General features: G+C 32.5%; 3 protein-coding genes across 3 annotated transcripts in view; all 3 read left to right on the forward strand.

Moving 5' to 3' along the window:
- The first annotated feature begins 1,022 nt into the window (after window positions 1–1,022).
- On the forward strand, window positions 1,023–1,994 carry LOC106121145 (uncharacterized). Its single transcript, XM_013316652.1, has 2 exons — window positions 1,023–1,055; window positions 1,389–1,994. The coding sequence occupies exons 1-2, from the start codon at window positions 1,038–1,040 to the stop codon at window positions 1,986–1,988; spliced, it is 618 nt and encodes a 205-aa protein (XP_013172106.1). The 5' UTR covers window positions 1,023–1,037; the 3' UTR covers window positions 1,989–1,994.
- Window positions 1,995–3,906: 1,912 nt separating this feature from the next.
- On the forward strand, window positions 3,907–5,070 carry LOC106121142 (uncharacterized). Its single transcript, XM_013316649.1, has 2 exons — window positions 3,907–3,961; window positions 4,236–5,070. The coding sequence occupies exons 1-2, from the start codon at window positions 3,944–3,946 to the stop codon at window positions 5,025–5,027; spliced, it is 810 nt and encodes a 269-aa protein (XP_013172103.1). The 5' UTR covers window positions 3,907–3,943; the 3' UTR covers window positions 5,028–5,070.
- A 192-nt stretch (window positions 5,071–5,262) lies between these two features.
- The window catches only part of Agps (alkyldihydroxyacetonephosphate synthase), a 17,189-nt gene continuing 10,405 nt past the window's right edge, over window positions 5,263–12,046 (forward strand). The window contains exons 1-2 of the mRNA XM_013316456.1: window positions 5,263–5,523; window positions 9,191–9,277. Of these exons, the coding sequence (XP_013171910.1) occupies window positions 5,342–5,523; window positions 9,191–9,277 (269 nt within the window). The 5' untranslated portion in view covers window positions 5,263–5,341. The remainder of the gene's footprint in view (window positions 5,524–9,190; window positions 9,278–12,046) is intronic.

Consider the following 12,046-nt stretch of genomic DNA (forward strand, 5'->3'; position numbering starts at 1 on the left):
CTACCAGTTCGCTCTATCTTGGGCTCAGTGGTCTCGGGCCATGTTAGCCAGATTGCCTTTATATTTTATATTTATTTTATTCGTTTTCAAACATTCTAATAATAAAATAATAATATAAAATAATATTTAATCCTTTCAAAAGCTCCTTGTATTGTAATACGCGAGTAACAGTTTTTATCACCGTTTTCAATCAGTTAAAAAGTGTAATAGAGTCTTTGGTTTTAAAATACACTTGCCCTCTAAAATTTATTGACTAATCAGCAGTAATTACAGTCACTTAAGAGCACATGTCAATATGTTTATAATTTAAAGCACTTTCTCTTTGAAGGGCTTTTAATATATTTTCAATAAGTGTACTTAGAAAGTTATTGACCGTTATAATTAGCTATAATATGTGAGAAGAAAGTTTAGATGAGTAAAGCAAATAATGATTAGTATAAAAAAAGTTTTGTGCATATGTATGCAAAAACTTTTATGTTTTGTTTTGTTTTTTGTTTTTAGTATATGTTTTTTGCTTCTTCTAAATTCAGATGTGCGGTTATCAGACTATTTAACCGACTTCAAAAAGGACGATGTTCTCAATCGTCCGTATGTTGTTTTTGTTAAATGCTGAATCCAACGCAATAGAAAACCTCAACTGCCTCCAAAGCCTGTTGAGTTTGAATAGCAATGCTTATTATTATTAAAATTGCTATAATAAAATATGCAAAGGTAAATCAATGGTGAAGCGATAAGTAATGCCTACTAAAATTTCTTTTAACAAATCTATCAAACTAGAAGATAGCTGAAAGTATAATGAAGAGGGGTTCTTATAGTGGATTTTCCCCAAGACTACTTACTTTCCTATTAATTGTACTTAATTGTCGTCGCAATGATTCATACCTTAGCTATTTTATTTAGAATTCTTTTCCGATAAATAATAATGTACCTATTACATCTAATTACTAATAATGATTTAATTAGATTTAAATTTTCATATAAATTGGTATGAAATCGTAAGCGTAATTTATTGGTGTATTGACTTTGAACCGGTCACCATGAAGTTCATAATATTGGTAAGTAATTTCCATCTCTTTCACTCCTTATGTAAAAACAGAGACAACATGTTTTTATGTGAACATATCCAAAATGTACACTTATTACGCCGTTAATTGCAATTTCTATTACCATACTAGAGGAGGATTCAAAAAGAAATAGTCTATTTTACTCCTCCACACAGAAGCCGTAAAAGTGCCAGAACAAACGCGAACTTGCGGACTGACAGAAGATAAAAATTTAACATTTTCTTGTTGCACACGCGATGTTCGCGATTTTTCGATATTATTGTACATACAGACACTCTAATTTTATTAATTGTATAGATTTTTAACCTAAAATGTTATTTACAGATAGCTGTGACGTCGTTAACATTTTTAGTAATTCATGGATCCCCGATGCCAAAAGAAGATAAAAGCGTACAAGAAGGTAAAGAGAATGAAAAGAATACAAAAAAAGAAATAACTACGGACAAAGATGATGAAACTGAGAAAGATAAAACTACAAAATCCAAATCAAAAAAAGAAAAAAATGAAAAATCAACTCCTGAACCAGTAATCGAAGAGGAAGAGAATAAGTTCTACATTATGGTACCAGCAGGAAAAAGAGCACAGAATTTCAATCCATTTAAGTTCAAGAGAATTCCTAAAATGCCTTTACAACCTAAATACGTATTCAAACAACCAAATTACCCAACATTACCTTATGCATATCCAATGTTCCAAGAAAACCAAGAATTAATGGAACCAGAAACTGAAATAGAGTATAATGTACCGAATATGATGAAAAAAATGACAAATGATGTACCGATGTATTACATACCAATGCGTAAAGGACCGTTAGCAAATGATGTAGATGACATTCCACGAATGTATCAATCCCCATTCTTATTTCAAGATAAAGAATCAAACCCTTGGGACCCATATTTAGAAAGCCCTGGTTATTATAAGTAAATATATGTGTACTCTCAATTTAAATTGTAATAATAATTCATTTTTATGTTTAATAAGTGTAAATAAACAAATAAATAATATAAAAAATACTATAGTTTAAATATTTATATTTTCCTAACCTATACTTTCAAAAATATTATTAGATGAAAAAACATAAATAAAAAAATCATAAAAATTTTAAACTTAATATTTATGATAGCTGTCGCCCGCAACTCCGTCCACGTGAGATAAAAAAAAATAGTTCCCGGCAATTATTCGAATTTTTCTCGCCGTAAATCATCTTTGAACTTCAACGAACATTTAAAAAAAGAATTGGCCAAATTGGTCCAGGCATTGTTGAGTTATGCGCTTACAAACACATTTTGCGATTCATTTTTATTTTATATTATAGATAAAATAAACAATGTAATGGATGCATCATATCTTTTTCACCTATTTATTTATTTGTCGTAATCAACGCAACACTAGCGCCACTGCGGCAGTCGAGTTTACTACGAAAAGTGACGCCAGCGCCGTCTGTCGGCGTTCGATGGGTCAACACCTTACCAGCCGAGGCACGGCAGCAGAACACTTCTCCTGTGGCTGTCGACTGGGACGGACATTGAACCATCGCGCGTTTCCTACGTTATTATTATTATTGTCATTTAAAAATGCACCATGAACCCTCCACCAAGCGGCAACCCACTACCGCCGTCATATTTATTACTAACGCCCGCAACTCCGTCACAATACAAAATTTAAAAAAACTAGCCCATTTTATATACTCTTTGAACCAGCATATAATATGCCCATGTGCATCAGCTATCTGCCCTGTTTCAGTGACGACACGAAACAAACGCGGCTTAAGGACAGACATATGGACAGAAATGAAATTTCGTAATCTTCGACGCAAATATATTATGTGTGCGGAAGCGAAATATGAAATTATATATTTTGATATGACATCCACACACTTTAATTTTATTAAATTCTATAGAAAAAGAAATCAAGTTTTGAGCAACTTCTTCACAGTGTAAGCTATACCACGGTATAGCTTAAACAAAATTAGGTTTCTTACAATAAAAATTTGCCCTTTATTTAAACTTACTTAAATTCCAGATGCTCTTACGTATAGTCCAAGAAATAACAATGTTTCTAAGATTTCAAGTAAAGGCTATCAAAAACAAGATGCTTATTCTATACAATTGCTAAACAGGAAAATTTTCAAACAAAAATGAGCAAGTACTAAGGCAAAAATCACATATATTCTTGATTATCTACTACACCGTATCATTATACCTAAGGTTTATAAAGGAACTAGCTATAGTCTGCGACTCCATACGCGCGGAAATAAAAAATAATTTGTATCCTATGTGTACTTCTTGACTATCTACATTTATGGCTATCAGCGTGATCCATGCAATTGTTCTGGAGAAACCTTCTAACAAACATCCACCCATCCAAACATTCGTATATATAATATTAGTAAGATTAATAAACTCCTCCCGGCATCGGCCCGCTTTTCGATCGCCGTAGTCCCAAGAGTGTACAAGAAGTGGACTAATGCGCATTAACTTGCGCGAACAGCACTTAGCTCAAGTTCAACTGTCCCACACATTATTGCGATCTTTGGGAATTGTCAGGTAAACTTATTTCTATGTAACAGAATAATAAAAAGAGTAAATGAGACTGGATTTTCTAATACATTTATACCATTATTCTGAACACGATTTTAGTAACCATATTTGTAATTTTAAGTAAATTGGATATATCGTAAATGACTAATAAAATAATGAAAAATTATTGCATCAATCTAAAATCATTAAGTCCTCATTTATAAATCGCGATGTCATTAAAATATATTGTTAATTAAACGGATGACGAAATTCCCAACAAAATAATGAGGTGTTAGGTTCCATTAAATCGCGCATATAAATATGAACCCAAAATTATATTTGCACATTCAAGTTTAAACCATGGCCGTTAAATATTTGGTAAGTTCCTTTAATCAACTCCTCAATATTGGGTTTAATGTTTTATTTCTGTATATACTTTTGGAGAATAAAGTAGGAATAGAAAGAAACAATTTTATTGTATTTTTGTATTTAATTAACAAAATACAAAAACAAAATTTTGATGAATTTGGCACATATGTAGAATATAGTCTGGAAGAACACATAGGCTACTATTAAGATTTTTTTTAATTCTGCGCGGAAGGAGTTGTTGGTGACTGCAAGTCTGTTCATAAATTAACCTATTTTTTTACAGATAACTTTAACGATCGTTTTACTCCTGGGCGTTGTATGCGCCCGAGACTTAAATTTAGCATCGAAATTAAAAGTTGATCCTGGTATTTTTATATCTTTGAAAACATTACGACGCCTCGAAGCGGAAACTAAGAAAAATGGAACCGAAGGCAGCGTTATTTTGAATACTACACCTGCCGATAATTTAGATAAGGTTGATGATAGTGTTGAAATTAACATATCCACTACAAACACTCCAGATTATGAAAACAATACAACTTCAAAGGATCTGAATGAACTTGACGAGACTAATGAAACAACTAGTCATGATGTTGTTGAAAACCAAACGGACATACCATTGGATTCTAACGATACAAATACAGACGCGGGCATAGACAAACCTGTCACTTCAATTCCAAATGTAAGCGAAACTACAAAAAATCCAGGTAAAAATCAACAATCGTTTCAAGTTCACCAAAATATACAATGGAATGTACCACAATTTCCATATGGTACGGATCAAGGTTATTATCAACAGAATCCATATCAGCAAATGTCATTTGGCGATGTAAATAACCCGCAAACTCTTGGATACCTTAACATGAATCGAGTATTATTTAATCAACAATTACCGTATTCGCCAAATCCTGAAGCATCGAATCCTGACCAACACCACCACCAAACCTTCCTGGGACAGTATCATTATCCAGTCATCAATCGAGCATCTAATCGACAAATGAATCTAATATCATTAAATCCCATTTCTATGCCCTTACCATATCAACAGATGTACCAACCAGTTGGAAGGAACTAATTTTGTAATGTTAATAAAATAAAGTTTAATAATTATTATTTTACTGGACCATTCAATCTATATTTTTTTATTTTACCGAATTTATATGATTAATCGGCATCTATCGGATCGGTTTAAAAATATCTAAAATATTTATCAGCGCTCCAAATATGCCGTGCTTGTACTAGTGTGCGATGTAAAACAAAGATGGCGCTGAAGCTAGCATCCCCTTGCTACTAGCAGTACGTCACCACATGCGCGGCAGGCTGCGCGAACAATATAAAAATCGAACCAAATGTTATCCGACGCAAATCTATAATCGTCGTCCCTTATAAATGTCAGCTTCGTCTGAAACAAACGCGAAAAATATGCCGAAGGACACGGAATTAGTAAATAAAAACATAAATATAGCGACTAAAAGTGATACTATGAATAGTTTAATTGATAAAAACAATACCAAAAGTGTGAGTGATTCAGAAACGATAATAAAAGTTAAAAGTGTTATTCCCAGAAAAAGGTGAGTCTTGGTCTATCGTCTATTTGTTTACTAAACGATAATATAAGATATCTATCGTTAATTTTGTACTTATTAATTTTTAACACGTTTTTGTATAATTTTTCGTAAAATACAGTAAAATACACACACACGATTTGTATTATAAAAGAAGTAATAGCAATTATGGAACGCGAAAAGTGACTTGCTCCAGTTTTCTTGATATAATTAACTATGCGTAGATCTAAAAATACTAATACACTAAAGCATTTCAATGCGAAGATATCTTTATAAACGAAAGCACTTCGCGCCAAATTTTTAAGAAGCTCTTTTGAAAATTACGTTTGAAATTATTTTAAAAGAAGAAATGTAATGACCGACAATAAAATGGTAACACTAAGCTGCTCTACCCAACAATATTATAATAAGCGAAAATATTTGATTTCTATGAAACACTTCGATCGATTCTTTTAGCCGACTATATTTCTTTCACAGATTAATTTATTTCCCATATAAAACAGTTCACTATCTCTTCTGTATTCAGTTAATAAACCAAAGTAATATTTACCCTTGACTGTTGAATCTAATAGCTTTGACCAAATAAATATGAGTTCACACAAATATCGAAAAAAAAATTTTTGTCGAATATTTGCGTCAAAAAGGAAATTTTAAAAGCCATACAAAAGGAAGAAAACGTCATCGAATGACTAGTAATGAAAATGGGGAATTCCTACCGCGCGCCTTATATTTAACGAATAGCTGTCGCCCGCGACTCCGTCCAAGCTTAATAAAAAAAATAAGTAAGATATGTCTTCTTCCAGACTATTCTACATTAATTTCATCGAGATTCGTTGAGCCGTTCTTGAAATGGATCGAAAAACATCGAACCATCCATCCATTTAAACATTCGCATTTATAATATTAGTAAGATAAGATTAAGATTAATTAACCAGAAATATATTATGATGACATAATATTACAGAATTAACACAACAATATGCATTTTATATTTTATTGTTTCGAATCAGCAAACCATAAAAGGCAATGTTCAAGGAATTCAGATTGAACTTTTTATAATGTATGAAAAAAATGCAAATTATATTAAGAAAAAAGTACAAATAAAATATATTAATAATTTTATATCAAGTTTGTTTAGATTTTGTAGGCAATTTCTTATCGTGTATTTACAATTTATAACGCGCTATATGAATCAAGTGATGATTTTTTATTATCTTATCTACCTATCGGAGTTGAATTTCCGAGTTCTACCAAATAAATTATATCAGGTCGTTTACATTTTCCATACTACTTTTACTAGCCTATCTACTAATCAATTCTTGCTAGATTTCGAAAAAAAGTTATTATAAATACAATTGTTAGAATGTATTTATCTCTTGAACGGCTTCACAAATTTCAGTAAAATTTGGCTTAGTTCTCGTTACTCGTTTGCCCCCTTATCACATAAAAAAGAATAACGGAAAATAATTTAATTCAGTTCTCGATACAATGGTAAACATGGTCAAATGCCCGTGTAGTCTAAAGGTACTGGCTAGTTTCAGAGCACCCGGTCCCTTCATCAGTTATTGCTGGACTGAATTACGTTTTTTTTTAATAAAATACAGAACACTTAAAGGCCATATTACTTGAATATATAAATATAGGTTATAAAAACTGTACCACAGATTAGATAACAGAAAGGACCGATAAGAGGTTGAGTTATTTGGAACTTATTTATTAACAGTTGATTTCCACTGCCGAATACACTAAAAAGGTTATAAAAGGTGTGTGGAAGACGACTTTCATCATTATTTGCATCTACGTTCGTCAGTTATGGATATTTGATACGTTATTGTCATAATGTACGCTATATTTTTTTATATTTTAAATATAAATATACTCGTATATATTAACTTAGATTTATTACAAAACTAGCGGTCGCCTGCGACTCTGTCCGCGCTTAATTAAAAAAAAAACTTAATAGCCTATGTGTCCTTCCAAACTAAGTTTAATATGTATGCCAAATTTTGTCGAAGCCCTTTTGTAGATGCCTTGTAACAAACATCCATTCTTTTATACATCCCAACATTCGCATTTATAATATTAGTAAGATTGTAATTTGTATTCCACTGTTTGAGTATTATTTAAGCAAACGTGCAACACCACTTTGCAGTTAGGATCATTGCAAATTACGTTATATACAAATCTTGTCAAGTAAATAAAGGTACGATGCAGTTATGATATACGGTTTAAAAGTCTCTGAGTAACGTTTAATAAAGTGATAAAGGAGTAAAGCCCGCTATACATCTGCAGTTTTTAGCCGGCTTCAAAAATAAGGAGGTTATTCGTCTGTATGTTTTTTTTATAACCGCATAGTTTTGTGCAACGTGTCTTTGCCGGCCTAATTACCTTGTCTCTTACCATGAATGCGCAGCTTATGACTCTTAAATCGCATATGTTTGTAACTAATAGATTAAATATTGGGAGAAGCAAAATTGTATGCGCTTAGTTATCGGGTTCGACAGTTATAAAGATAACCTCAATCTTCCTACGTAAGTATATTCATAAAATTGTAAAGTTAATATAATGTTAAAAATTTAAGTTTATTAAAAATTGTAACGTCCAAGTCGATGTAAATAAAGTTGCAATGACATTGAGTCCGTGTGGTCAAGTGCATGTTATTGCCAAAATAATTATTATTAAAAAAACATTCACTTATAGCCTTAATGAGGAAAGTATACGTAACAATTTTTAACAGGGTCAACGTCGACCCGTCCGCGCGGAATTAAAAAAAAATACTTAATTGACTTGACTATGTTCTACATATTTGCCAAAGTTTATCAAGATCCATACAGCTGTTTCGGAGACACCTTCTAACAAGCATCCATCCATCGACACATTCGAATTTATAATATTAGGAAGATAAACAAGGATAGGATAAGGTCGATGAGAGACGCTACTATCCCTGTAAGTTCTGCCAGAAAATATATAAAACCTACATGGGTAGAAAATGGCATAAAAGAAAAAAACATTACATTACAGTAATAGTACGAAAAGGACCCTGTAACACTTTTTTGACATTGACTGGAGGGCGCTAGTGAGCTATCATAATTTAAACTGACTTATGCTCGCAGATTCAGATATCCTTGTCAGTCTATAATATTAATTAAAGCCCTAAAAACTGCCAAATAGACTCTAGGCTTATGCTATGGTTCAAGACATTAGTCAAACGCCATGATTCGAGCCCACGATAACGTTGTCAGGTGTCCGAATCCTTAACCATAAGGCTATTGGCATTTAAACATGTTTTGTATATGTGCTTCGGCAGTGAAAACTTACTTAGATTGTTGTTAATTTATGCCGAAAGCCTACCCAGCCTAAATTAGGGGTGACTAGCCTAATGTTGATTCACACATATTTTTGAAATTCTTGGGCAGATTTTGGATGATGATATTTTTCATCGCCGTAAGAATGTTGTTCACCGTATTTAATTTAACTTATAAATGCAAATGTATGAATGTATGGATTTGTGGATGGATGTTTGTTAGAAGGTATCTTCTTGATAAAATTTGGCATAGATGTAAAACATAGTCTGGAAGAATACACAGGCTACTAAATATTATTTTTTAATTCCGCGCTGACGGAATCACGGGCGACAGCTTGATAAAATAATGATTTGTTTATGTTTTTTCAGACAGGAACTACTGAAATGGTATGGCTGGGGGTACAAAGATTCAATGTTCAAACTGGAAGACGGTCACGCCACTTTTACGGGCAACAGGTGAGTTACGTCATTACAATAACAAAATTATAAAGCTGTGCACGAATATATTAATTAATTAAACAGTTGTATTCACATTCTGAATTTATAAAATATTTTTTTTATATTCACGCGTGATAAAAATATTTATTATGGTACAAAAAATTACAATTAATTTGCTGATTGTAAAATACTACTTGATGCCCGCGGAATTAAAAAACTTAATTAATAGCCTATGTATTCTTTCAGGCTATGTTCTACGTCTGTGCCCAATTTCATCAACATCCATTGATCAGTTTCAGATACCGTGTAACAAACATCCATCCATACAAAATTTCGCATTTATAATATAAGTAAGATTTATTAATTTTTAGGTCAACATTTCCGGTGTTTGCTCGTTCCTTTCCCACCATTTACAACAAAAATAAAGAAATTAAATGTACCAAAATTCATTTATTTAATTAAGGAAAACCTTTGTCTTTGCAAGTTCAAAGAGGGTCATCCGTGGTGAGTCGCACAATGAGCCGGTGCAATTCGCAAGCCGTCTAGTTAGCGAACTCGCGCGATAAATTGACGTTTCCGCCGCGCATGCGCACGCGTCATTACTTACTGGACTCAGCTCCTAATTATACCTTAATTTAATAATAGAAAAAGGTATATTTCTTGAAAAAATGTTAAATATGTTTACTGGTAATAGGGATAAGTTTTTCTTTGACGAAAACATTTTTATTACTTAAACTAACCTTTGAGTATCGTTAGTTTGTAGTTGTCTTTTGTTTCAAATTTTTAAATACAATAATACTTACTAATATTATAAATGCGATTGTTTAAATGGATGGATGTTTGTTTGAAGAAATCTTCGGAACGGCTCAACGGATTTTGATGAAGTTTGGCACTTGTATAAAACATAGTCTGGAAGAACACATAGGCTACTTATTTTTTTATTTCGTGCGGACGGAGTTGTGGGAGACAGCTAGTATTTAATAAGGGGCTATATAAAGCAAGATTAAAGCAAAGTATAAGTATGCATTCAAAATCTTACTAATATTATAAATGCGAATGTTTAAATGGATGGATGTTTGTTTGAAGGTATTTCCGGAACGGCTCAACTGATTTTGATGAATGAATAATGAATTTGGCACATATGTTTTATGTATAGTCTGTAAGATCACTTAAGCTACTTATTTTTTTTTATTTCGCGTGGACGGAAGTTTGGATGACAACTAGTAATATTTAATAAGGTGCTATGTGAAGCAGGATTAAAGCTAAGTATAAGTATGTATCCAAAATGGGGCAAATATCTTCAATAATTGAGTTATACAATGTGTGCCGAGCGGGGGCGCGTCACTGACCTCACAATTGAGATTATGTCATGCCATGTTGCGGCTAACGTTCCCTGAGTTTCACGTGTTTTATGACAGTTTCGATTAAAACAACTTTCGTTAATCCCTACCTGTTGGAATTTAAAAAAAACTTAATTAGTAGTGTATGTGCTCTATTAGACGATGTTCTATATCTATGGAAAATTTCATCGAGAGCCGTTTGGCAGTTACCTTTTAACAGACATCCATCCTAGTTAGTTAGTTTATACAGCTACACAGCTACGACAGCTAGTTTATAATATTAGTAAGATCTGTTTTATTAACAAATCTATCAAATAATAGTTTGCATTGATATTGCGCTTTTATCAATATTTTTTTACTTTGATTTTTTTTTACAACAATCTTTTAAAGGATGTATTTATAAAATATACGCGCCTTGTGGTTTTAATAATAAGTGATTGTTTCCTTTTATTAAAAGCAAACGGAACAATGATTCTTTGTACGCATTGGACTTCGCAGCTTGCGTTTGTATACTAACTATGGTCCACGACTCCGATCGCGCGTAATTAAAAAAAGAATAGCCTATGTGTTCCTCCAAACTATGTTCCACGTCTACGCCTTTTATGGAGATCCGTTTAGCTATTGTGCAGATACATTTTTATGCAATTGAACGTAGCAATGGTGTTTATCGTAGAACTTGATTTTTATTTTTAAAACTGAATAAAACGGATACGATCTAAAATACCACTATTTAATATAAGTTTAATATAATTTTTACAGCGATAATGATAACAAATACTCATTTAATTGGGCTCTGAGAACCGTAGACACATCTTAAAAAATTGACGTATTATTCTTAGCTATAAATATTGCTTAAAATAGTAACCGAAGTATTATTGTAGGTTACGTCTAAATCCTATGACCTTCGCGACCAATTATTACTAATGTAAATCATACATAAACACCTTATCAAGGCGATTTAGCTATGTCGTATCTGCGCATACCATACTTTGTGAAATTATGACAATGTTGTTAATCGGAAAATCAAATAATCGTCTTGAAGTCAACATCCACGTAGAATCTTCGCAAAGAGAACGTAATATATAGGCGTAGTGATGGGCAAAGGTATTTGTTTTATCCACAATTTGATGAAAGTCTACTGTTGATTGTGGTATTGTATCGGCGAGACACCGAGTGCTCCATTTGTGCATCAACTGAGGCTTATGTTGAAAACGGATGATGAATTAAAACCAATGTAGTCAATTTATTTTCATTATAAAACATCACTAGTTGTCATAAGGTTTGTGTTTTCACGCCTGCAAGCGATTACGCAATTACTATACATATGACGTGAATTCGACGTAAACATTGGGCTTAGCACGGATATTTGCGACATTCGTCTATCCTAAACAAGACAAAATTTGTATATCATTTTATGCAGCTCCCCCCCCCCCCCCCCCCCCCCCCC

This window comes from Papilio xuthus, unplaced genomic scaffold, assembly GCF_000836235.2.
Source record: "Papilio xuthus unplaced genomic scaffold, Pxut_1.1 DF826945.1, whole genome shotgun sequence".
Lineage (NCBI taxonomy): Eukaryota > Metazoa > Arthropoda > Insecta > Lepidoptera > Papilionidae > Papilio > Papilio xuthus.